This window comes from Protomyctophum bolini, assembly GCF_963924005.1.
Source record: "Protomyctophum bolini genome assembly, chromosome: 11".
Lineage (NCBI taxonomy): Eukaryota > Metazoa > Chordata > Actinopteri > Myctophiformes > Myctophidae > Protomyctophum > Protomyctophum bolini.
Genome location: NC_137872.1, coordinates 18,470,542 through 18,497,824, shown reverse-complemented (window position 1 = coordinate 18,497,824; position 27,283 = coordinate 18,470,542). Strand labels below are relative to the sequence as shown.

The 27,283-nt window shown below is 42.2% G+C and overlaps 3 protein-coding genes across 4 annotated transcripts; all 3 read right to left on the bottom strand.

Annotated features, from left to right (window-relative positions):
- Positions 1-1,526: 1,526 nt before the first annotated feature.
- Positions 1,527-4,293, bottom strand: LOC308324846 (nuclear factor 7, ovary-like). Its single transcript, XM_080777158.1, has 2 exons — positions 4,268-4,293; positions 1,527-3,282 (listed from the first exon to the last, which is right to left on the bottom strand). The coding sequence occupies exon 2, from the start codon at positions 3,226-3,228 to the stop codon at positions 1,792-1,794; it is 1,437 nt and encodes a 478-aa protein (XP_080633284.1). The 5' UTR covers positions 3,229-3,282; positions 4,268-4,293; the 3' UTR covers positions 1,527-1,791.
- Positions 4,294-8,809: 4,516 nt separating this feature from the next.
- Positions 8,810-14,220, bottom strand: LOC308323246 (prostaglandin E2 receptor EP1 subtype-like). Of its 2 annotated transcripts, none has more exons than XM_080774940.1 (3): positions 13,967-14,220; positions 10,961-11,904; positions 8,810-9,108 (listed from the first exon to the last, which is right to left on the bottom strand). In XM_080774940.1, exons 1-3 carry the CDS (start codon positions 13,989-13,991, stop codon positions 8,824-8,826), a joined length of 1,254 nt encoding a protein of 417 aa, XP_080631066.1. In that variant the 5' UTR covers positions 13,992-14,220; the 3' UTR covers positions 8,810-8,823. The 2 variants fall into 2 exon arrangements, with proteins under 2 accessions (XP_080631066.1, XP_080631067.1); XM_080774941.1 differs by having other exon boundaries at positions 13,971-14,220.
- Positions 14,221-16,884: 2,664 nt separating this feature from the next.
- On the bottom strand, positions 16,885-18,597 carry LOC308323329 (phosphoenolpyruvate carboxykinase [GTP], mitochondrial-like; the record flags this gene model as incomplete). Its single annotated transcript, XM_080775050.1, has 1 exon — positions 16,885-18,597. Exon 1 carries the CDS (start codon positions 18,577-18,579, stop codon positions 16,885-16,887), a length of 1,695 nt encoding a protein of 564 aa, XP_080631176.1. The 5' UTR covers positions 18,580-18,597.
- Positions 18,598-27,283: the final 8,686 nt, after the last annotated feature.

Sequence of the window (27,283 nt, the reverse complement as noted above, 5' to 3'; positions counted from 1 at the left end):
ACTTCACTTGTTCACACAAGCCTTTACAAATCAGGAAATGGAGAAATGCAATATTCTCTTTCTATTCGTTCTATTTCAAATTTAAGCAAAAATAAACTTTCATTTTCACGAGCGTTTAACGGAGTCTCAGCCAGCCACTGAGCTATCTGTCGTTCAGTTCAGACAGAGTTCAAACAGTGTTGTTCGTTCTTTTTAAGCATGGCCAGAGGGCTATGCCAGAGGGTCATAGGTTGTGTTGTCATGTCAAGTGCCAAGTGCAACCACTTCTTTTGGCATACTGCCATCTACTGTACCGGAGTATAAATTATAGATTATTTACTTTACTTCATTAAACAAAATTATGAAAACTTCATTCATACTAGAAGCTGAATGCCAATACTAGATAATAACAAAACATATTATTACATTTAACAATTGTTAAATATGGAAGAGAAAAATATATTATGTGAAATAAATCTTATCTCCAAATATTCCACTGATGCTTTGTACTCCTGTAGCCTAGTGATCCTGTAGGTCTAGTAAAGTACGTTTTGAATTTCTTTTAGGGAAAAAAAAAAATGCTCAGGAATGAAAATGAGTGTCTTGAAACAACTTTATTATATAATTATTTGGCATTATATTAAGAATGACTAAATTGAACTAAATTGTTCCAGTTATCACGTTCAAGCTAAATATTAATAAATAAAAAAGACAACTTGCAGTTAGTGTAAGTTAAAATTGTTACTTAGGTTTAACTTTCATATTCTTGCCACTGTACGCTCTCTGTATAAGATCCTATTTGACTGTCAGGTTTTAGAGAGAGAGAGCCCGACGATCTTACAGGCGTATATGCAAAGACCTCAATTTATGTAACTTGGATAGCATTGTATGTAGACATAGCACTATAAAGTATATATGCATAGTTTCATTATATAGATATTCCACCGTTACGTTCTTAGCTTACGTATGATTCATAACTACTTTTTTATGCGATGTATTGCCATGCTTTGTGTTCTGGCTTAATCGCCTAAAATGCCTAAATTGTAGAAAGAGAGTTTAAGCAGCTATATGATTTTGCATCTTGAGCTGGCAGATAAAATAATGTAAATGGCTTCATGGTTACATTACATTAGGTCCTTCATTTCACTTTTTTTCCCCCAAACTTTAAACTTCATCACAACATTTAACATTATTTATTAACATTAGCATTAATTCTCTGAATATGATGAACACTATATTTTTTCTTTTTTGAAAAGGAATAGCATATCCTTTTCCTGGTCCAGGTCAGTTTTACACATCTATCATGGTGTTATAAAAAGATAAAGAAACAGTTGGTGCTTGATGCAGTGTGCAATTTTTAATTTCCTTAAATGAATGACAGACCAACTGTACAACCAGCTGTATGTTACTGCAAGATCAAGAATTGCTTCCACAACAAAACAAATTAGACATAACTGTATATTAAAACAAAAAATGCAATTCAATTCAATCTTTGTCCTCAAGACCTCAACCACAAGTTATTCTTTAGAGACTAGTAGGTAGTCTCTTCATCATCACAGGGATTCATTTGGGGCCCTAGGCTTAGATGATGGCAATTGACACTCCATAGCTTTTGCATTTAACCACAAATTGTGTTTTCTTGTCTGCAACATTACATCCATTAAGAACTTTTATTAAACACTTTCAACTTTCAAGCAAGCATTTTCACTACTTTTGAAATTGGATTTACAGTTAAGTGGTTAGTTGGTTGCTTCTTTTTTTGCCACACTCTAGTTTTTTGTGTGACGTCTATAAACAGCATCATCATCATGTCTAACTACATTGTCCCAGAGTCACACTGACCTTCCCTGGTAACATCTTCAGAGGGTGGGTGTGACTAGTGTTAATGTATGGAAAGAGTGTGTCAGTGAAAGTGTGTGTGAAGGTGTGTATGTATGTGTCAGTATCAGGATCAGAGAATGACAGCTTTCCTTCATTCCAGTCCAGCTGGACTCTGATTCTATGGGGTTTCTGCTCCAATGAGAGATCAGTTGCTGATTCTGAGAATTCTGCTGTGTATTTACCTTCATTTAACTCTATACTCCAGCATTGACCGCCTCTGTCTCCCTTCCTCTGGTACGTCTCTGCCAACACTCCTACTGACCAATCTGTACTGTCTCCCACTTCAACATCCCAGCTGTGAGTCCCTGAGTTGAAGCCCTCAGAACCCAGGACATGGGAGCCATAGTAATCAAACCTCTCTGGGTTGTCAGGAAGCCGCTGACTCTTTCCAAATGTCACACTGGTCAGATCATCAGACAGGGTGTATTCCGAATGGGCAGTGTTGGGGTCCAGAATGACAGGAGTGTAGGAGACAATGTCCTTCATTTTGTTCCAGACCCTGAAGGTCAGGTTGTCCAGATGTTTTGCCACATCTATCAGTGCTCCCGAGACCGGCTGTCGGTCCTGCGGTGTCGGCTGAACTCTTTCCATTGTGGTCTTGTAGTTCTGCAGGAATGAGATGGGTTCAGCTCTCAGATCCTCCTCTATGGTGCGGATTGTGTCCGAGAGGGTTGATATGTCTCTGTTCAGACCCTCAATCTTCTCCTTCATCATCCGACTCTTCTGCTGCTCTTCCTCCATCAGTAATTTGATGCTGGCCTTCTCTTCCTCCTGTAGAAACTTTTGAAGCTTTTTAAACAGTTTCTTCATCTGCATTTCTGTATGTCGGATCTGGACCTTTATGTGTCCTGCCATCTGATTATAGTTTGTATTAAGTTTATTGAAGACCTCCAGTTTCTCCTGTAAAGGCTTCAGTGATCCCTGGACTTCCTCCTTTTGGTCCAGTGCAGCTTCATCAACGGGTTGGAAGTTGGATAAATTATCAGTAAAACGTTTTTCAGAAAGAAGACACTCGATACACAATAGCTGTTTACTTTCACGACAGAACACTTTGGGTTTCTCAGCACATTGGTGACTGCGGGGATTGTCAGACCCTGTTGAAGTTCTCTGACGTTTTGCAGGTCTCTCATGTCTCTTCTGTATGAAGGCCTCACACAGGTTCTTCAGAGCCAGGTTACAGAGTGGATCATCTGTTGAATTTATTTTCTCACAAACGGCACATTCCTTTGTATCCTTCTCTCTCCACCAGTCCTGCAGACAGGCGCTACAAAAGCTGTGGCTACATGACAGGATAACAGGATCTTTAAAGATGTCATGACACACAGGACAGCAATAATCCTCTTCTGAGCGAGAGGACTTGGAAGCCATTGTGAAGTTACAAACAGTTGATATCACGTTCACGTCCACAGATCCACTGTTGCACTGAAATACATAAAAAATAAGTGTTCTCTTCATATCATAATGGTACAGAAACAATTGTGAATATACATTATTATTACAGTTTTTAGAAAAAGTTAAAGCTCTATTCTGATAGTAATCATGATATGTGTTTGTTCAGTAACAGGCTCTCCAGCTCTTTAATAAACAGAATACATTTTCATGCCAATTTCAGCAAGAGTGTACCCATGTATTAGCTATAGTGTACCAATTCAATTTTTGTCTCGTCGTTTTAGTGTCATCATCACTTCCAAGTGTTTATCGTATGGTGTACGTGTTCTCTCTCTGCACTCCATACAGCTCACTTGTGCAAAAGAATGTGTGCAAAAAATGAAAAAAAACATCAGGTGGTAAAGGTCCTATAATGATGCTTTTAGAATTTTCCTGACATTGACTCCAAAGATGGACCAGTGCAAGTGAAGTGAAGTGTAGACTGGAGGAGTCAAAGAATGTATTCATTATGGCCTTAACAGGGATCACACAAGGTTTTCCACTTGCTTTTGGAAACACTGGAGGCACTGTTTGTTTTAATTGATCTGGGGGCTGTCATATGGAGTGAAAATAGTCTGGTACTTATCTCTGTGTTTTGTTTGTTTTGTATATGGACGTATTGTGTCTGAATTCTAAAATAAAGTTAATCATCATCCGTCAAGGTTTTGTTTAAAATAATATAGGGAAAATCCATGTTGTCATGTATCATGCGACGTCCAGCATGTACATAGCTCAGCATTTTGTAAACAATGGTGATACATACAGGTGTTCCAACTCGAACACTTGGAAAGGTTGCTCATAAGCTCTGTAGCTCAAAAACACTTGTTTTGTTTAGTTTTTAAACAAAGCTTGACAGAGACAAAGCGATAATGCAAGCTGTCTGTGTGTCTGTGCAATATTGGTGAATCGTCGCTTAAATAGTAGGACTTATCTTTTTCATGAATGGGGCTTTTAGAAATAAATTACACTATAGGCCTACCTCGCTATCTGCATGGAACGAGTCCGAATGCGAGTCCACTTCACAAAACAAATCTTTATCAAGCAGCAAATGCAATATAGCCTTTCCAAACGTTTCAACAAAAAATAAAGCTTAGCTTCACGTGCTTTAACGGAGTTGAGAAAATACCACTGCCGCTCTGGTGATGACTGATGCACCAACAACTTATTTTGTTTTATTGCGGGTTGTTGAATGTTGCACAGCAAATTCAGCAACCATTGCTTTTATCCTTTACCATACCGCCGCCTACTGTACCGGAGTATGAGTAGGCCTATAGTACTCCAGCCAGCACATATTTTCTACTCTGTTTTGGGTAGTACTAGTGTTTATGTTTATCTATCTACAATGCAGGTTAGTAATAATAATAATAATAATAATAATAATAATAATAATAATAATAATAATAATAATAATAAACAACACATAGTAGGCCTATAACCTTTTTCATTTTGTTGGCTGCTGAATTCTGCAAACATTTCTCATTATTTAATGTTGGAATTCATGACTGTCAATTGAGTAATGTACTTAGTTACCTTAAACCACTAGTGTCTAGTGATTCAGATTCAGTGATTCAAATTGGGGTCCGAGACCTACTAACGTATAACAAACTGGGCTGGGGGTCCTTTGAAACTAAATCCCAAACCACACCAAAGGTTCAGGTCGGGACAAAACGTTTTTTTAAGGTCAACCACACCAATGAAACTACCTTAAAACAGTTTTGTCCCAAGGAGTCCCTATACCGGTGTGGTTTGGGCTTAAGACAAAATCCATAAAGTAAATCCATACATGAGTTGGACAAATGTTGTGAAATGAAAGGTAAGACAACATGCTTCACTGGACAACATCACATTCCCTTTATTGGGCAATAGCTTTTGCAACACATACTTTAATTTGAGTCCCCAAAGAACAGGGGAATAATAAATACACTCAGTGCACACAGCACAAACACAAATTCACATCATAGTGTCTCAATTAGACTTTAGTATAATAAACATATAGAAATTATGGTCAGGGACTTAAATATATCTTTAGCTTCCCCCCCCCCCCCCTTTCTTTTTCATTTAGCTAACTGCAGCTGGGAAAGTGTAGAAATGCAAACAATAAAACAGTAAAAAGTAGGATTACCTATCAAAGATGTCCTATGTTTTGTTTTGTGAAGTCTACATTATAAACACAAAATCCTACATCCAAGAATGACATATGGACAAAATGTTGACATTTAAAATTAAGACTGGTCACATTCACATTCCCTTCATTGGGCAATATTACATTCACTAGCTTTTGCAACATAATGTATATCATTGCCACTGTCAGGTGGAAACCTGTCCAAAACCGTAATATTTCAGGAAATTGAAGAAAAGAACCAGTGTTCCCATGCATTCAGTGCCATGTTGCTGCTGATTTAGCTACATTTGCACATTCATTTACGAAACAAACAAACATTAAACATTAAACACAACACAAAATGTAGATACAAGGTTTTTGCCCGACAGTGATATTTTCATTGCAGACCCCAGAGAACAGGGGAATAATGAAAACACTCACAGTGTACTACATTCTACAAATTCACATATTTGCCAACAGTACTAAATTTGACAATACTTTTTCCACACCAGCCAGCCATATTGACATAAATATCTGTTTAATGTTACTTCCTTCACAGGTGTTACTATAATGGTAATAATAAACCACCATATGCACTTAGTTGACAAGGGTCAATTAAGTAATTCGTATCAATAGCACAGACCTATTATTGAGAACTTAAGCCTAAAGAATTCACTTTGATGACATGCTATCATTATGTGTTTATAGTGTGTTAATCCTGATACGTCATACGTCATTGGGTGTATGTGCACATAGTGAGTAAACGCACATGTCTTCGATTTGGTGAATTTAAACCCGTAAACCTGTGACGTGACAATAAAGTAGATTCTGAGTATGGTTCTTATTCTTATTTGTACAGGTAGGTAAATGTAGTTATTTTTTGCATTTACTATGAAAACGTGCATTTCCCGTTTGTTCGTTGCGTCACCCACACCTCCACATAATGGTCATGCCTCGTGACATCATTGTCTCGATGTCTCCCTTTTGACTGATACCTGTCCATTTTTTATGCTTGATGTATTCTGTTTTAACTTTTATCTTTTGTTGTGAAGCACTTTGGTCAACTCTGGTTGTGTATAACGTGCTGTATAAATAAAGGTTGATTTGATTCAAACTCTAGATGGGCCCGCCCCAAAGTTATTAGTGCAGCCGTGCCCGGCAGCCGCGCCCCGCCCGACCCTACCTGGGCCCTCATCAAACCCTGTACACTCAAGACACTGCCCCCGCTGCCACCCTTAGATTTCCATATACTGTATGCCATACAGTATATGGAAATCTAAGGGTGGCAGCGGATGAGGTCAGATCAACATATGGAATGTCAGAACAGGTCAGCTCCATACAATGGAGCTGACCTGTTCTGACATTCCATATGTTGATCTGACCTCATCAAACCCTGTACTCATATATGGCTAGTACAGAATTCATTCCATATGTTGATCTGACCCCCCATGCCAAAAGGCCAGCTCTCGGCCAGCAGTCTGCCGTCACCCAGGCGGATCCGTGCACGCGACCTCGCCCTTTAGGGCTAGGTTGCTTCTCGCCCTCATATCAGGGCGTCTTACTGGTATGTTGCTATTATGTTGTCTCATAATCCGCAACTATGACTTGACTAATCATGTCAATGGGGCTGCTGTGAAAAAAGGCCTCATTAGCTCTACTGTACGCTCTTCTTCAAATCTTGAAACTTGAGGCAAAAGCATAGCCTTCACTTTGATTCGGTGCCACATTATTTACACTGACTTTAATCATGTGTAAAATCCACTGGCAAACATAGGCCTATATAATATAATACATAATAATATACATTTCCAAAACACTGGAAAAAGTAGGCTTTGTACACGTTAACGTTGAGATGTTTCTTGTTGATATACATTCAGTCCGTATTAATTCAGGGGGACAGTCATATAGTACTTTACTGTTTCTCCATGTCATTTTCCATTTGTACACTCTCAGAGTTAAATTAAACACTGAGTATACAGTGTAAATTGGGCGTCCCAGAGATAAGATATTGTTATCAAATGGGGGTCCCTAATAATCTAATAATGTATATCAATCGTTGGGTCCTTGAATTAAAAAAGGTTGAGAACCACATGCTGTACTTTTCTGAAAATCTGCCCTTATTCCTATAATGTCACACACAGACATAAAACAAAATGTGTTGGGTATCCACCTCAATCATATTGCACCAGGGGCTGTGTCAACAGAAAATGTTTTATGTGAGGAGGAGCGCTTTGGATGTTGCAGAAACCTCATATCGCCATATTCTAACCTTTTATGTTTATTTTTCTTCCATACTACAGCGTAATATGATTGTATGCTTGGTGTTGGGAAGAGGAGTGCTCAAGAGCATCTTTATGGCTGATTGGTGCTGGCAGCTCAAAAAAAGGCAGTCTTGTGAACACAAGCCCCAAAGAGTTACTTATAAGTAGTTAGTTCATTAGAAAGGGAGTAACGTGTACAAATGTTTCACGCAACAAAAATTATAAATATTTGTTGCGTGGAGGATCTGGAAAAGGATCTGGAAAAAAAAGTTTGAACTGTCAGGTGCAGGACTGACACACAGGACTGACACCCAGAAGGTGACATTAATAACATTTTCATATACTGTAGGTGAATCATAAAAAGAAAATAATATATCCACAGAGCTTTTAAAAAGTTGTGGAATCAACATATCACTTTTCCCAAAATAAATTATTTAAATTGTGAAATAATTTTAATAGCTTTGTCAGGTCCCAAAATATAGTTTTTGTCTGTGAGCTGACAGCCCTCCTCATCCACGTCGTTTCCGTCTCCGTTGAGGAAGGTACTTTTTTCTCTTGACAGGTGCATGGAGGCAGCTGATGCTTTACAGTCGTGCAAACTGTAGGAGTGCTACCTGATAGGCACAACTCAGGAAAATGAGGAACCTTGTGCAACAGATGCGTTGCAATTAGGAGTGTGGTGCAACATCTCCATTAGTGACTGACAGAATATTGTCTAAAGCACCTATAACGTTGTTGCCTCTAGTCACAGTCAAATCCTAAGGCAAATCCTTATTACCACTGAGGCTTTATTTCCCGGATGAAAACTGCACAGCATTTTCCTAGGAGTGGGAGCACAAGGTATGCCCAGTGCCACGCCAAGCTGCTGGAGTTTCCAAAAACTTGGTGCTCCCATTATAAAAACATGCACTGAGAGAGGACAAAAACATATTTTACAGTGCAGGACTGAGACTGCAGTGTAAAGGCAGGTAAATACTCTATCCGAATGGCCAAAATGTGTTGGGTAGGCAATATCTGCAAGACAACGTCATTCGGATCTTCTGTGGGGCCTGTCATATTTCAAACATATTTCAGTTTGGCCAGTCCAGGCAAAGTGAGAAAAACGTTGGACTTCGGTTAGACAATTTTGAAGGACTGTACGTATGCTCCTGAAGGCTTCTCACTGATATACCCTCAGATGTGATTCCCGGCGCTCTTCTCGGAGCTCTGGAAGGAGCTGATGTCCCATCGGAAGGAGCGCAGGGAGCGGAACGTGCTCCCCTTGAAGCTGGCGCGCCGTTTGGTGATGCGATAGATCCTCCGCAGGACGGCTCGCCGCAGCAGGATGTACACCCACGGGTCCAGGATCTGGTTCCACGACGCCAGCCTCACGCCCATAATCATCAGCGTCCGGTACGGGTCCCTGTCTGCGCCCAACGAGCCGCTGTAGGACCTCGTCACCGACATCAGACCGAAGATCTAACACAGAGCAGAGAAGACAAGAGTTCTGTTAGCAATGGTGGCAATGTAGAAATAATCTGTTACATGTAAAGACTAAGAGTACAAAAGTATTGGCATCAAAATATACTTAAAGTATACCAAAAGTAAAAGTACATTCATTATGCATTATGCAGAATGTCCCAGAATGCCCCGTTTTCTAATGTCTAAGATGTATAGTTGGGTGACAAGTGCAATATAGCTTCTAGTGTGTAGAAGTATAAAGCACGGAAAAAAATTACATACCCAAGTAAAGTAAAACTACCTCAAATGTACTTTGCACCATGCACATGAGGTTTGTCAGTGCTACTTGTCAACCAGTAGGTGTCCTACCAGACCTCTGGGTCTTAATGTTTCAATAGAAGAGTAGGGAGACTTATACATCTATTATAACTAGTGCATGTGCATCTATATATACCATACAGATTGGCTAAAATAGCCCCAAAACACACTCGCCCCGGGTCAAATCTGGTCGCCACCAGGTATTCCTAAATGTAACTTCAGTAAAACTATGCCTGAAACTAACCTTATTCCTAAACGTAACCTCAGTATACCTATATGCCTGGCCCTAAACCTAACATTAGGTTTATTCCTGACCTTAACCTCAATAAAACAAGAATACTAGAACCGCTGTGGGCTACCAGTCCATGAAAAAATGGGGGCAAGTGTGTTGGGGCGGTTACCATTTTAATAATTAAAATAAGTTTTAGATTGCAGTTTTAAAATGACATAGCATTTTAAAATGGCTCTAGGCTGTAAAGTGAGAGTTACCGTGATATGAAAAGATCCTATCCTGTTCAGACAAAATAATAAATTGTCAACATCTTGCAGTGACACAAAGCAGGGACCTGTCCCTTCTTATTGCAGTCGTTGTTTTGAATGTACATTTTTGCCAGATAGACATGACATGTTTATGGCCTGTGAGTTCAGAAACTATATTTAAGTCTCCAGTGTGCCATAAAAGTTATGTATTTTTCTTTCAGAAAACATACTATTAGTACTAAAAGCTGTGCCTGTCATGGTGAAATTTCTCCATTGAACTTCAGTAACAGAAGCTCAAATATGCTAATGTTGTAATGCTGTGCTAATGGCCTGGGGACTTCTCTCCGAGTGATTAAGTCTAATTCATTCCATCTGACAGAAGGAACCACACATTTAATGGAACAGTATCCACTCTTTGCATACATAATGATGTGTGAAATGGCAAGCAGATATAAAGTGCATACTTTATAATGGGTGGCAAAGCAATTACAATTTAGAGTTATTCAGTGTAGTATTGATTTTGTGTCTTTCAATTTAAATTTATGAAAATACTAAAATTACTTTCCTTTTGTTCCCAGGTACAGGTTTACACACAGTATCCATATAATCTATGGATACTGTGTGTAAACCTGTCTATCTATGGCATAGATAGACAAATATTTCTAAAACTTTTAATTTGGATTACGTTTTTACAGTTTTACAGGGTTTCTGATGTGATGGAACTATTCATACTTTCTTCTCTTACGCCTTCTAATACATGATTTATATTTGCTTGCGCAAATAGTCAATCAACAAGCTTCCAACACACTGCACTTCTTCTGCACATTGTGAGCTTGTATGAGTGACACCAGTGCGCAGTGTTATACTTAGTGCCCAAACTGCCCATGGTCACTACATATAAATCAGCCTTAACTACTTATGGACCCGAGTTGGCTCTGTGTCTGTCTTGCTATTTGTTAAAATAGCAGATTTCTGGCAAAGTTCCCCACAGAATAGCGGTTGAGTATCAAGTAAAAGTACAGTATATGAGAATAATTAGGCCCTTGGGCAAATTCCCATGCCCGTAACTCACCAGCAGGGGGCTCCAGCAGATGCAGGAAGTGACCATGATCCCTACTAGCTGGGCCACCATCTCTATGTCGTGAGATTTGGCCGTATGCCGGTGGGAACTGCTCTTCTTACGCAGCCTGGCTCTCACCAGTGTGATCCCACTGATGGTGTTACACACAAGGGCCACGGCTACTGAGGTCAGGCCCAGTCCAGAGAATAGCAGCACAAACGCCAAGTCCGTCCCCTGAATGGTGTCCCCCAGCACCCTGATGAAGCACCAGGTCCATGGGTACTGGTACGTGTAGGCCCCCAGACTGAAAAACGGCAACAAGGCCACACATAACGCCAGCAACCAGATGAGGGCGAGGGCCATCTTAGTCCGTGCCGTGGTCACCAGCTGAGCGTGGAGCAGGGGCCTGGTGACACCCAGACATCGCTCAGCTGCCATGGCGCAGCCCAGGAAGAGCGGGCACAGGCCGAAAAACACCATGCTGCCTCCCAGGAAGAGGCAAGAGGCGTCAGGCTCGTCCGGAGAGCTAGAAGCGGGGGCGCCGGCCACTGCGGGCTCACTCCTCGTGGAGTACAGCCGCAGAACCAGGGCTCCAGGGATGATGTGTCCGGCGAGGTCGGTGGCCACCAGGCAGCTGGCAAAAAGCAGGAAGGTGGCTTTGGAACGCCGCCGGTAGCGGTTGTAAGCCTTGGCCAGAATGATGAGGGCCACCACATTGGACAGGATGCCCAGGGTCATGGAGAGGCCCGCCGCGGTGGGGTTGCCACCGGGCTTGCGGCCGGTGACGTTGTGTGTCCGCACTATGGCCTCTATCTCGGCCTCCTCCACGCCGCTGGTTTGGTTCATGATGGCCGTGGGGCCGATGAAGCCTGAGGTGTTGTAGTGCTGCATGGCCAACATCACCGCTGCTGCTGCTGGCCGCCAAGCATCATGGGGGTCCTCGGGGTGAGGGGGCGCTGGAAAGACACCACAGATTGAATGTTGTATACAGCTATTTGAACTCTACCAATAATAATAATCACAGGGTTTGAGAACACAAAACGTGCCCTACATTCAACCTGACATACAGCACCGGACAAAAAAAAAGACCAGATATCAAAAGCAGAGGCATTGATTTTCCCCATTCCCCTCAGCAAATCTAAATCTGAATAATCATATTAGGTTAGCTTCATCTGCTCTGGTGTAAGCCTATCTTTATCCTAATGCATAATTTATTATGCTGTTGGATGTCACTCGCAGAGAAAAGACGATCTATGAGCTTGTAGATCGGCTATTTACGGGTAGTGGTGGAAGAAGTACTTCCATTTGTCGGCTATTTATTGCTGAAGTTATGCCTATTTTAGAGTCAGTGGTGGACGAAGTACTGAACCCCAGTACTAGTATAAAGTATACTCCTGGTCAAATACTTAAAATACAACTATAGAAGTGAAAGTTGCGCAGTCAAAATTTTACTCGACTTAACGTATTAGACTAGAGTGATTGCTTATAAAATCACTTACCGTATATATTCAAAAGTACAAGTAGCTACAAGTGAACTGTATAATATCAATACATTATTGTATTGTTTTTCAATGCATACAGAAGCCTAGAAACACCTATAAAAACTTCAGCATAGGACTGCAATTGAATCAACAAAATGCAGTAATGTATACTGTATCTTAAATTTGAACATTTTAATTAACGGGAGCTCTAACTCTGAGCAGAATAAAAAGGTGAGTCATTAGCCAACATTTGGAGTCCAAAGCCCTGGCCCGATAGCAAGAAATGTCAATCCAATTTTAGTATGCTAATTTAGTTTAGTTTACCCATAATTCATTATAGTTATAGCCTATATTGTTACTTGGCAGCCTTCCTTGTAAAGCAGTGGAGTTAAATGTACAATATTTGAAATGAAATAAAAAGGCTACTCAAGCTAAGCACAGGTTCTCAAAAATATTTTCTCAAGTACAGTACACAAGTAAATGTACTTTGTTACTGTCCACCACTGTTTAGTGTAGAGTGAATACAGGAGGGAGCCAAGAGAACCCTGGGGGACTACAGTCAATAAGTATATAGGTTAAGTTAAGCTATATCATTGTGACAGCTGCGACAGTCTTTGAGTCTGACTCAGCACCCTTGAGGTTAATATACATACAAGGAGCCTCATAGTTTTCCCTTCATTCAAGGAAGTTGTATAATAACAAGTCCTGACAGCTCCTGTTGACACTGAAACCTGCTGCAAAGGTATTCCATTATCAACTCCATAATCTATAACCAACCACTGGTTCTCAAATGGTTTCCCATATTATTTGGACGCAGACAGACCCCAGTCTGCAAATATAGTTTGTGCCATGGAGGGACCCCATACAAGATTTGTGTTGTTAATAAAATGTTTCAGAAATATTCCACATTCTTCACATTTTATAGCAGATCTGCAAGGCAAGCTCTGCACAACACAGGAGTTCACACATGTTGTGACCCTTGTAGAGTATTACTGTAAGTGGTTACACTTATTTTGATGCCACTTTGAGAACCACTGACCCAATGTGTGTAAGCTATTCTAGAGAAATCATGCAATTGACTGCCACTTCTGCTTTTCTATTGACCAAACTTCAACTGTGCAATACATCTCAATGATGAACACAGCATTGTACAACAAGGTATTTCATATTTGTTGGAGGAGAGCCAATTCAAAATTCTGCTAATTACTTTCTTAAGTATTGGCATTGACAGGAACAAAAAGAATGTTGGCCACTTGGCCGGTCCACGACATGGCACATAAAGGGAATGCCTTTGACTCACAGTCACACCCCCCCCTGTCTCATTTCTTCCAATTAAAGTGATCTGCATGGATTTCTCTCAGAAATGCACAAAGTAATATTCTAAAATGATACGGCAATGGTTTTGTGAAATTCAGAAACATTTAAGGCTATGGACCATGCAGAGGTATGGACCTATAGGGTCCAGAGCTATACCCAACTCAATTTAATATTATACTTTATTTGTAACCAAAGGTCAAATAAGGTATTTATATCCTACCTACCTTGTGAAGTATGAACTCCATGGACTTTGATTCTATAATAATAATGTAATCATAGCCATAGTAGGCTGTTTAAAAATGTAATCAAATCGAAATCGAGATTGACTGGTCCTCTTCAGTCTTCAGATGCATAATTCCAAACATGTTATGTGTCCTTCTCGGTCGTGCATGCTGCCAGTGCAGTGTTCGTAGGCTGCTACAACTCCGCTTACACAGTCTCTTCTGTCAGCACAAGCAGGCTGCCTTCAGGCCAGGCAGGGTTGCACAACGTGCGCGCTGCCTGCATGCCAGCTCATTTTATACCGGTCCGCGCGGTGCGTTATTATGGATACTACCGCAGCTCCAGGCAAACCCCGCCCTCGCTGCTCAGAAACCCTGATGGCACAGGAAAACCCCGCCCGTATGTTCTGATCTCAGTATTATCTCTGATCTCCTGTATTGACCGCGCGATGACGCGAGCGTCTGTGAGTGTGCACTCACTGTGCATTGATATTTCTGCTAAAGAAAGTCGCCAATAATGATGCCACGCACATTTTAATATTATGGAGTAGGCAAGGCATGGTCTTCATTGTTTCTCTTCTGGCTTGATTGCGATCCGGACCTCCTGTTAACCCCCCCTCCCAATGGAATAGTGTAAAATTTGATATTTTGTCCATAAAGTAATAAGTAATAGTGTACATATAGTACACACACTCAGCAAAGCAGATGGCTTCTTGGTTAGAGTGGGTGACAATATTATCACACGAAAAGATGAAATTACCTATAGGTTCCATCCTGGAGGCCAATCTTTCCGGTGATAAAATGGCCACCATTGACCAACGTAATCAAAAAGGTCATTCAAAGAACAAGATTCCTTTAAGGATCTCCTCACTGGTCAACAAAAACACCTTGAAGACCTTAACAGGAGCTAGCCCTCGTATAGGTTTCTTTGACAATGCATCCACCTCTTGGTACCACAGCACCTCAAAGGCCCTTAAAACAAGGCTGCAGACCTCCCAAAACAAACTGGTCAGGCTCCTACTTGGCCTCACCCCCGAACCCACCTCACGCCTGCCCACTTTGACAGGCTGGGATGGCTTAGGGTCGACGACAGAGTACAGCATCTTGCAATGGGTCTGGTCCACAAGATTCGATACACCACCAAGATCCATGTACCTGTCTAAATACTTCCTTAATGTAAACGAAGTCCACACCCACAACACCAGAGGGAGTGCAACAAACCATTTACCCAGATTCGGCACAAACAAGGGACTAAATTATTTTCTCTCCTATGCCACCAAAATGTGGAACGCCCTACCAACAGTCATTAAGACATGTGAATCCCTTGACTCCTTCAAAACCGCTCTCAAAGGGCACCTATGGACGGCTGCAATTCAAAACTGCCCCCCCCAATAACCGCAAAACCTCAACAAAATCCTTCCCCTATAGACAACCCCAACTATACCAGTGAAAATAATCCTCTTTGTGTGGAAGAAATATCAACCATTTTTATGAGCTACACAGAGGTGTTCAGTTCAACCCAGCTGCACGTGTCTCCAAGAAGCTCTCCAAGGTATATCTCACAACCCTGGCCTGAGCCTGCAGCTATCACAGCTGTGACTCTAAATAGTTATAGTGTGACTGTGTTCTCTTCTGACTGTCTGACATGCCCGGAGCAGCACTCATCTGTCAGGAAGATTTAAACTGGAAGGTGCACTGCAAAGACTAGTGGGTGTTTCAAACCGACTTTAACCACTGTGACGATGCATGTACACTACAGTGATGAGAATACAATAATCAAATAAGATGCTCTTTATGGGTGGATAGCCTGTACTAGGCCTCTGAGGTATGGGGGGTCTGTGGCCTCAATGCATACCAAACTGGGTGTCCTTGAAATGAGAAGGTTTGAGAAGCACTGAGCTATATGCATAGTGTCAGGTTACTGTTTTCACCTGCCATCATGCACATTATGACATTCCTCTGTCTGGCCCTTGAACCTTCACAGAGGCACTTTCTCTTTGACTGAAATGGAATGTGTGTGTGTGTGTGTGTGTGTGTGTGTGTGTGTGTGTGTGGCATATTGTTAGTTCCACAGAACAACGTGACAGGTAGTGCTTGAAGTCGAGGTGTGTCTGTTTATTACAGCAGGCTGCTGTGCTGCTGCTGTCTACCTGGGATTCGGACCCAGGTTCTCCCATGAGCGAGTCCAAACAGCAAACGCTCAGTCAAGAGGCGATCCCTACGTTGTGAGTGGAGATTATGAGCTCCAGGCAGTACTACTTGTCAACCAGTAGGTATCCCTACCCCACACCAGTCTAAATGTCTCTCCAGCTCTTTATTAAACAGAAAATGCATTTTCAGCTCAGGATACCAATTTCATCCAATCAGGATAGAGAACTCAGACAGGATACAGATTAATAAGTGGAATTGGAAGTGATGAAATTAGCAGAATTGGAACACTTTCAGCCTGGTGGAGAGTCTGGAGACAATGAAGCTGATAAATGGGTACTCTCTCTTGGCTGAATTTATTTTCTGTTCATTGAAGAGATGGTGAGACCTCTGTTACCTAACATAAAATAGTGCATTTTAACAAAAAAAAACTATTAACCAAAGAGGTTACTCTACCTTTAATGTTTGTGTAGGACAAAGTTTGTGTTTGCACATACATTAAGAGCTGGACATAGGCGCCCCTCAAAAAAGAAATAATTTTGTGTGGATATTCATTTATTATCACTGTATGCTTCATCTTGCAGTGCTGTTGCTTGCTGAAAATAAATACTCTCTGGCACTTGAGACTCAATTATGCAATGACTAAAGCCCTATAAGGAGGGCTTTAACATTGTATCAAACTGCAGAATCAGGCCAATCTATCAGTGGTCGCGGTTGTACCTCGATGCACGCAATCCCATGTCATTAATGACTCTGCTTGGGTCCGGTTTTAATCCCGTAGCCTATCCTCCAGTGCCTTGAGCTCAGCCTCCACCGCAGCTGGCAGGTCAGCTCCCAACTGCTGGGCGAAGTACGCTCTCAACTCCTCTGTCTCCTTCCGCCAGAAGGTCTTAGGCAGGTCGAACAGGGCGCCCATGTCCACCGTGCTGCCTAGACCTGACATATCGAGGCTGCCGTCCTGTGGCAACCAGCCGATGATGCTCTTCTTGGCCGCTTCGTCCTCACGCTCAGCTCCACAGCGCTTGAAGATCCACTCCAGCACGCGGGCGTTATCGCCGAAGCCTGGCCAGAGAAAGGAGCCCGTGGCAGGGTCCTCCCTGAACCAGTTGACGTGGAAGATTTTGGGCAGCTGGGTGGGCGCCTTGCGGTGCTCCATGCTCAGCCAGTGAGTCAGGTAGTCACTGAAGTTGTAGCCGAAGAACGGGCGCATGGCAAAGGGGTCGTGCATGATCACCTTGCCCTCGTGCTCTGCAGCTGCTGTGGACTCCGACCTCATGGTTGCACCAACGAACACGCCGTGACGCCAGTTAAACGTCTCGTACACCAGAGGGACTCCTTCTGGTCTCCTGCCGCCAAAGATGATGGCGTCGATGATAACGCCTTCCTCGCTTTCCCACAGGGGGTCGATGATGGGGCACTGGGAGGCCGGGGTGCAGAACCGGGAGTTGGGGTGGGCACAGGGAGTGGAGCTTCCCGGTGTCCAAGCTTTGCCTTGCCAGTCTGTGAGGGTGACCCCGCCCATAGGCAGGTCCAGACCCTCCCACCACACCCCTCCATCGCTGGTTTCACCAACGTTGGTGAACAATGTGTTTTTGGATATGGTAGCCATGGCGTACGGGTTGGTCTTGTCGGAGGTTCCCCGGGCAACGCCAAAGAAACCATTCTCTGGGTTGATGGCCCTCAGTTTTCCCTGGCTGTCGAACTTCATCCACGCGATGTCGTCTCCCACGCATTCAACCTTCCAGCCCACTAGAGATGGTTTCATCATGGCCAGATTTGTTTTGCCACAGTTACTGGGGAAGGCCGCTGCTACGTAACGCTTCACTCCCTGAGGGTTGGTGATACCTATGATGAGCATGTGCTCAGCCAGCCAGCCCTCATCCCTGGCGATGCGGGAGGCAATGCGGAGAGCGAAGCACTTCTTCCCCAAGAGAGAGTTTCCTCCATAGCCGCTGCCAAAGGAGACGATCTGTCTCGTGTCTGGCAGATGAGAGATGAGCACCTTTTCTGGGTTACAGGGCCAAGAGTTGACCATTGGAGCTTTGAGTGGCAGGGGGCTTCCGAGGGAGTGCAGGCAACGGACAAACTCCTCTCCTTCAGCCAGTTTGTTCAGGACGGAGGTACCCATGCGTGTCATGATTCCCATACTGACCACCACGTACGGCGAGTCTGTCACCTGGACACCATATTTGGACAGTGCCGAGCCCACAGGACCCATGCTGAAGGGGATGATGTACATGGTCCGACCTGCCATGCAGCCGGGGAAACGCTCCTCTCTGGCCTTCTGCCAGTCGCCCTCACTCATCCAGCTGCCCAGCTGGCTCTTGGCCCCTCCCCCAGGGATGGGGATGGCGTCCCTTTGGTTCTTGGTCACAATCACCGTCTTGCTCTCCACTCGGGCCACGTCTTTGGGGTCCGTGCGTGCCAGCCAGCAGTTCTCGTATTTGGGCAACCTCTTGAGCATCCCTTCCTTCTCCAGGCCGGCCAGGAGGCTCGCCATCTCCTCCGGGGTTCCCGTCACCACGTGCACACCGGCAGGCTTGCACTCCTCCACTGCCCCCGTAACGAACTCGGAAACACCGGGGGGAAGAGAGGGGATGGAAGTGAGGGATGGAACCCAGGCACTGGCCTCAACACCGCCCCCCGTTCGTATTACCCCCAGTAACAGGCACGACATATTTGGCAGTTAAAGAGATCTAGCCTGCTAGAGCATTGATAACCAACTAAGAAAACAGAGAGGAGCTGTGTCCATGACAGACCACAGCTCATGTGTGACTGATCTGCAGTGCTGGCCAGTGTCAGTCATCTGTTATGTGTCTACTGTATGATGTAGAACTCCAAATTTGGGCAATGTTTCAGTCCGACCAGAGCCCCATTGATTTCCATAATAAATGTGCATTATTTCAAAATGTATTAAAACCTAATACAGCCTATATGTGAAAACTGCTGGCAGTGTGCAGTATGTGGCTCTGGACAGAGAAACACACACAAACCCTCTTTTAGACAGGTAGACTCCTTCAGAGCCATGGCATAAAGGATTAAATAAAAACATACTGAAAATCAATACATTTTTGAGCGGTGCTCAAATCAATGGCAAAATAAATGACTATATGAATTATGACGTCATGTACTTGATAGTGGGTGCCCCAGATCAACTCATCAAAGACATCGCTCACTTCATAGCTTTCCTGTGGATCTAGGGATGACAGGCCGGTGGACCTGTCATTAGGAATTTACAAAATGTGAAGGATATTCACCCCACCCAGGCCTTCTATGGCCCTATACCGGCTGTGTGCACAAGATATTTGGCACTGATAATCAGTCCGGTGTTTAACTAGAAATGCACTCTGTTGAGGTTCCAACTTGTGCCAACTTGTGCCATACCTGGCCTACTTGTGCACAAGCAGAGCGCGCAAGTACTGCTACTAACTAATGTCTATTACAACTGCTGTTCTAAATCCTTTAGACCTGTTATTGACCTTGAAACGCTTAGTTACGTCACCATCAACAGCCAATAAGGGACCACCATTCTTAGATAGATAGATTTTATTTCGGTCCATAAAAGGATGGATGGATGGACACAGAGCAGTGTCAGAGCATGCACGCACATACACACTTCTACACAGCTCATCCCCTAGGTGCAACTCACTAAGATGTATGAGCATGTTTTTGACCACTCTGGAGAACTGTTGTACTCTGGACTGTTGCTATTGTCCTGAATGCTTGTATTGTTTCCTGTGAGCGTCTACACCCCTCATCTTTCCAGCCAAGACCACCTACTGACTGAGTGCTTCTAATGAATATGGAACAGTTACTGGAACACTTTAACAAGAATGGAACAATTATTCTACTACACCTACTATTGTGAGGTTATTTCACATTATTTGAGTATTTACATTTTTTATACTTCATCCCCACTACATCTCATCTACTTTTTAGGTTTAACTACACAATAATTATTTGACAGCTATAATTACTTTGCTGATTTACCGTAGATTATTACTGCAAACCAACAATGGATAACCATGCACGCCTGCATTTTGTTTCTTTTCATTTCTCAAATCTGATCAAATAACTATAACATTCCTGAGTACTTCTTCCACTGCACTCGTGTACTGCCAAAGTTACAAGAGAATAAACTTAACAGTGAATATTTGACTGCGTGTCACACAAGCACAGGACATGTGTTCTTGCTCACCCAGCCGCTGAGCTGGGTGTTCAGAGAGTGTCCGTTCCAATAAATGGCTCAGCAGAGGTGTAATGGTGCTAATAATGTTTGCAGCCTCAGCCTCATTTCATTAAGACCACTACATAACACATAATACCCACTGGGAGCTATCTTTAGCTGCCCAACAATGACCCCAAGGGCTATTACACAAAAAACATGTCGAGTTCAGCTCAACGTTAAGCAGTTTCAGCTACACTGATGATGAAAGCATGCACACAACAAACAAATCGGTGCTGTGGGTTGGAAACCTTGTATGTCCAAAACCTTTCATTATTATTATTTTCAACAGTCTACAAGCTCCTAATGTGTAGCATCGCACGCATGTTGTGAGCTTGTATATCTGCTATTTTCACTACTTTTGTGCATGACACTCATGTATAATGAAGTGCCTTACTTCATCATTAATTTAGATGGAGATACAAGGTTTCTACCCGACAGCAACGAAATGTTAAGAAGGGAATAGTTGTAATTGACTTGTTTTACCAAAGGCTCAAATCTGTTCTTATCACCCCATGAAATCTGTAGTCAACAAGAGGATGCGAGCGTTTACAGTATGTTGACGAGGATAATTACATACCCTCCCATTTACCATCAAGCCAAACACTGATACCACGCACAATTAGGCTTACAAATTAGGTAAATACAACATACTGTAAGAACTTCCATGTTTGATGCTTATAGACAGTACAAGTATCCAGATACATATTTCAATAACAATATAACAATAACAGTGTATTTATAAATACATTTATACAAAATAAAGTACAATATAACATTTTGCTTGAGTAAATGTTGTATTAGTAATCTAAACATGGATTGAAGCTAATAATTGTCTGTCAAATAATTGTAGTGGAGAAAAGTACAATATTTATCTCTGAGCTGTAGTGGAGTATAATATATTAAAGGTTTAGTACAGTTATCTAAATATATTAAAAGTGCAGTACTTCAGTAAATGTAATTAGTTACATTCCACCACTGCTTGCTATTCTTGGCCACTGTGAACTGCTGATACAGCTGTTATGACAACAATGTCATATTATATAGCCCCACATATGGGCCATTTAAACCCTAGCATAAGTGAGGGTGAGTGGGCCAATAAATGACACGCACGCAGGTACGCGCGCGCACACACACACACACACACACACACACACACACACACACACACACACACACACACACACACACACACACACACACACACACACACACACACACACACACACACACACACACACACACACACACACACACACACACACACACACACACACACACACACACACACACACACACACACACACACACACACACCAAAGGCAACTCAGTCTCAGGTCCAGTTGGTTAAGGGGTTAACATGGGAAATGATTGCCACTTCACAGTAAACTTAGAAGCCATTTGGTTTTAAGCTCTAAACATGATATTGATTCACTGCATGGACCACACTTTGGAGAGATGTGCATGTGTTTGGTACTTTTCCATTGTTTGCTACTAGTATTCATGCACTTCACAATGCTATTGCTAAAGAGCCTCACCCTGTCTCCATGGTGTCCAATTGGCAAGCGTCTGCGTCCATGTCTAAATATTCTCCAGCACTATGAGTTCATTCTAACTAACCCCTTCTCCTTTCCTCTTCACATCACATCCAGAACTGAAATACTTGCTGTTGGATTGACCTTTTAAATACAGGACACTGAGCTTTTGATTCAGTTCGATGTAATATTAGTTTTCACTGGGAGAAGAATGCTGAAGATGGAGGTGCCAAGGCAAGAGGAAGAAGAGGACAGCCAAATATGAGGTTCATGGATTTGTTACGAGAGGACATACAGGTGGCTGGAGTGACCGAGGAAGACCCATAGGACAGAAGCAGATGGACTTACTTACTTACGCCTATAGCCATACTTTGGGCATAGGCCACGAACAAGAGCTCTCCAGACATCCCGGTCCTGGGCCATTTTCTCCAGCTGTCCCCATGTGTGGGAAACAGATGCGATTTAGCTGGAAGAAGAAGAAGAAGAAGATGAAGAAGGAAACTATGAAACACAACATACAGTAAAAACAATTAGAATCTCCAAAAAAGATCCAAACCTCCTAACACACATGTCAGGCAGGCAGTTGTGGCACTACTGCTAAACCACATTTTTCCAATCTCTAAATGACGGTCCATTTAGTTCCATTAGTGCATCCTTGGAGTTTATACATACCCATGTGGTTCCTAACTGTCAATCATTTAGCTGTGGACCCCTAGAACCCCCCAAAGGAATCCTGGGGGTCCTCAGAGCCCCATGTTGAGAACCGCTGCTCTATTACTATAAGCCTATTATGTGTAAACTGGGATGCAGGGGCCAAATCAGAACCCTCTGAAATAAACAGTTTACTGAACGTTACTCTGTGTCCATTCACTCAGTTCAGACTGCATGTTGGTGTGGCCACATGCAGTCATTTGGCAAGAAGCCTCCAGGCAGGCGAAAAAAGACAATCTCTCCATTTACAAAGCCCACTTGAAAATCTCAGTGTTCATGGACCACCCATCTGACCACTTAACATCAGATGGGTGGGCCGTGTGCATTGCTAGACCATGTTTATTTATCCGGCTTGGATAAATGCAACTATAGTGTCACCTTTTTAATTTGTTCTGAAAACAATAATATATGACTATTGAGTATTGACATACAAATAACTGTCAGTTATGTAGAATAAGAAGATTAAAATACTGATTGATTGATTTATTGATTGACAGCATGATCCTTTTCAATTAGGACATTTTTAGGACGATTTTTCCAGAGGTGATCATGCACTCTCATAGAGCTGATTTAGGCAAAGAATATAACTTTTCCTCTGCCCACAGCTGGGGAATTACTGCTTTATTCAGTTTGACACCTGAAGTGGAGCTATTTCAAAACAATCTCAGGAACATGCAGTGTGGAGTGACTTCTGTTCCCAGGCCTGTCATATGACCATGTAGATTCAATATTTAAATCAGGTACACCCCTCTCCTAGAGTATTATTAAGACCATTGAACTTCTGGTACTGGCGACTGATCCTAGTAATGTGGGAGGGGCTGTTGTTTCAATTTCTTTCTTTCTTTTTTTCTTTCAAAATATTAAATGAAGAACCCAAAGATGTAGGGTGCATACAAAAAAGCCAGAGTAGGCGTTAAAATGAGAAGTGTTTTAAAGTGAAATACCCCATTAAAGGTACTGCTGTAGAAACAATATTTTGCTATTAAACTCACCAAACAGGACTTGTGATTGTAAATAAACCACTTAAGCAGGAGATAAGCAGGACAGGTACAATGCCTCCATGCATACACGTTGACAGTTAACAGGCCATGTCTGTTCATTCACGCTCCATTAACAAGACTGGGGGAGGCGCCCTATGTACTGGACAAGCTGACACTGTTCCCATCACACATGGAACGTCACTGCCAGTCCCAGCAGGATTTCGGGGACACATTTCAGCAAATAGGACCCATTACCTTATTTGTAAATGATGGCCAACACTGAGGGAGCGTTGTTTTATTTACCTCTCTTTACTGTAACTGGCTGCACATTAAAATCACCAGCGGGTATTTAACTTTCAGAACTTTAAAAGGGAACCAAATGGACCCTTACAGGTCCGTTTTGGTTCCATAACGCTATGGTTACAGTTAAATTAACACAAAGGTTTTTGTGTATATCAAGGTTTTGTGTGCCACTTCGCACAACACCGGTGCTGTTGAAATGAGTAACTATTTTAATATCACATATACAACACACACACACACACACACACACACACACACACACACACACACACACACACACACACACACACAAATAATTAAAGCAAATAAAAACTGAATCCCTGGCATGACTTCTGTAATGAGTTAGAATAACCACTGTATCTGTTATGTTATGAGAAGGCAAAGAGAAGTCAAACTTGAATGTACCGTAATGAAATTTGGGAGAGCTGCTACACAAGCTGTGGCTCATTTTATGGTCGCACCCTGTTTTTATACATGATTTATTATAATAGTACAGTAGACTACTGTAGTGGCATACAAATACATACCAGCATCTGCACCGTGACTGTTCTGACACACTCCTTTGCGATGTCTCCTCTGTAGAGAAATGTAAGGTTTTAGTCTTTATTACTGTTCTCTTGCAAACATATTATTTTCATTCAGCCCAGATTCTAATTGGACCACTACTCCCTTGATAGCTTTAAAGCTACAGACATTCCATCTGTATAATATTCATTGGTGGATAAAGCATTGTGTTTTTTCCACACTATAAAAGATGATTTAAGGTGAAAACGTTGAAAGCTTAGTCATTTGGTATGGCTTTAATTATATACAGTAGACCTACGGCTCCCTGTCTTCTCATGGAACACATTATTTTGTCTAAAGAACCATTTGGCTCAGCATTTAGAATTTTGTGAAAAACATGACTCCAGAATGACTGGATGAATATGATATGAAACGTATGCAGGATCTGTGCGGCAGGAACTCTACTTGCTATTAACATTACAATCATGGATTTTGTGTGCATTTGTATCCAAAACCACACAAGTTAAATTGAGCCCAAACATGGCACAGAAATTGGTCATGGGTCTGGGCTATCAGTTGTCTACTTTGTGTTGTCCGGAATTATTTAGAAATTAGAATACATTAATATCTGATGTTTGGCCCATATTCTGGCCACTGGAGTTCCCAGAGCCAACGAGAAAGATCACGTTGCACCATCTCCGTTCCCCATCGGCCCACAAACATGAGTCAGTGAGTCATTCCTGTCCACCCTCTCGTTTTCCAGAGTAAACCCTTATCTCTGCTGTCATCCCACTTTATATGTTCCCGTAAATATTATATCCCATTTTATAAAACTTTCCTATAAATAAAAAACAGGATGTTTTGTTGACCAACCAGGAAATCTTGAAGTGGTCAAACCGCAATATAAAAGTATTTTTGATGGTTTTGGAAGCTTTTGGTAAATGGTAAATGGTGCATTTATATAGCACCTTTATCTCAGGTGCTTTACATAGATTGTGCATTACATTCACCCATTCGGCATTTACACACACATTCATACACCGATGGCAGCGGAAACCATGCAAGGCACCTAGGTATACAGTGCACCACCACTGTCCAAAATAAGTGGGGCCCACTCTAGCCACTGTATGACAGCTGCTGCATACTGTTAAGACTAGCTGTCAGTTAGTCAGCTCAGCTACAGAACCAGGGCAAGAATTTCACGGGTGCCATGAAAGCCATGCAGGCTGCCATGCCCTCTCAGTTTGGTATTATGACCCTCAAAACCTATAGTAGCCTTTGATGCCCTGCCGGCACTGCTCCAACTAAAGTGTCTTGTGTTGTCCAAGTGTTATTGGGCAACATAAACACAAACACGTTTAAATCATTATTTTATTTGATGGCCTTGCTGCCATGCCTTTGTAGGGTGCTGGAGAATGTACAGCATGGGAAGAAGGAGAGAGGAGCTAGTGTTTATTAATAAAACTGACATTCAGGTTATGTATGCCGTGTCATTATAGGCCTTTGTGCCCTAAAAAAAAACTTAAAAAAAAACTAAAGATCTTCTTTGCCTGGGCCCCGCAGAGTCTCGGATCACCAATGGGTACACCCATCACACTGTGCGTATGTTGATGCTTGTGCGTAAGTTTTGAGTAAATGGAGCATGACTGTTGTTGATGCCTATATGTGTAAGTGTGGGGTTCTGGAAATGGAGCATGACTGTCTGGTGGTCCAGTCCGGACAATCACTGTAGTCCAGGCTAAGCCATATACTATACATATGCATATCATATTTAGAAAAAATATTGAACCAATGAAAAGTAGTAAAAAGCGCTTCGGACAAAACCTCTTAACTCCATTGAACCTCTCTCATGCAAGTAATTGACAATATATAAAGTCAAAAAACTTTGATGAGGCAATATTGCTTTGTTATTAAGGTTTTTTTCATTTCCTGAAAAATGAACATTTTGGAGAGGTGGTTTCTTCCCAACAGCAGAGATATATGTACTATAGGGATGTCTCGAATCCCGATCACGTCTTCTTTGCTCCTGATCCGATTCAGATCATTTGATTTTGAGTATCTGCTGATACCGATTTTTCCCGATCTGATATTTAGATTTTTATAGAACACTTGTACAATATCCAAAATCACAGACAATATCCAGTCTAATATCGTGATATGGATATAATATTGATACTAGCTAGGGATGTCCCGATCACGTCTTTTTACTCCCGATCCGATTCTGATCATTTGAAAACGTGATCATATATAAAAATAAAATATATATGCAGTACACTTTTAGCCTGAAAATTAGTGTCAATGAATCCTTCTAGAATGTTTTGTCACATTCTGCTGCTGCAACGCTGACAGAATATTAAAGCATATAGTAGATGCATCTTCAGAGCTTGTATATCTGCTATTTCAGCCGGACAGAGCATAAATGTGACAGGTCCTATACGTCACAGAGGTTTTGTAGACTGAATCCAGAAAATTATCAAAATCCTCCGGAAAGACATTACCGGAGTGCATTAGCTTCGTGTTATTCCCCCCCATTACAATGCCCTAAGTGATATCACATTTAAGTGTATTATGAGATGCCAGGAGAATGAATTTGGTGAACTGCAACTCAAAGTACTTTCTGAAATCAGAATATGTGTGTGCGTGCGTGATACACAGGAGTTTAGAGTTTCTCCTATGAATAAAGGAGGTTTGGAAAGCTGCCCTGTTATCTGAATATTGAAGCCAATAACGTAACAATCTCCAACTTTTAATTGTACATGGTTTATGGACGTGAAGGTATTGGGCCAAAATGTTGTGAGTGGCTGATATAACTCCATTAGTGGCTTCATATAATAACCAGTAAGACGCCTGAGGGCAAGAAGCGACCAAGGGTGTACAGTGTCTTGAATGTACAGGGTTTGATGAGGGCCC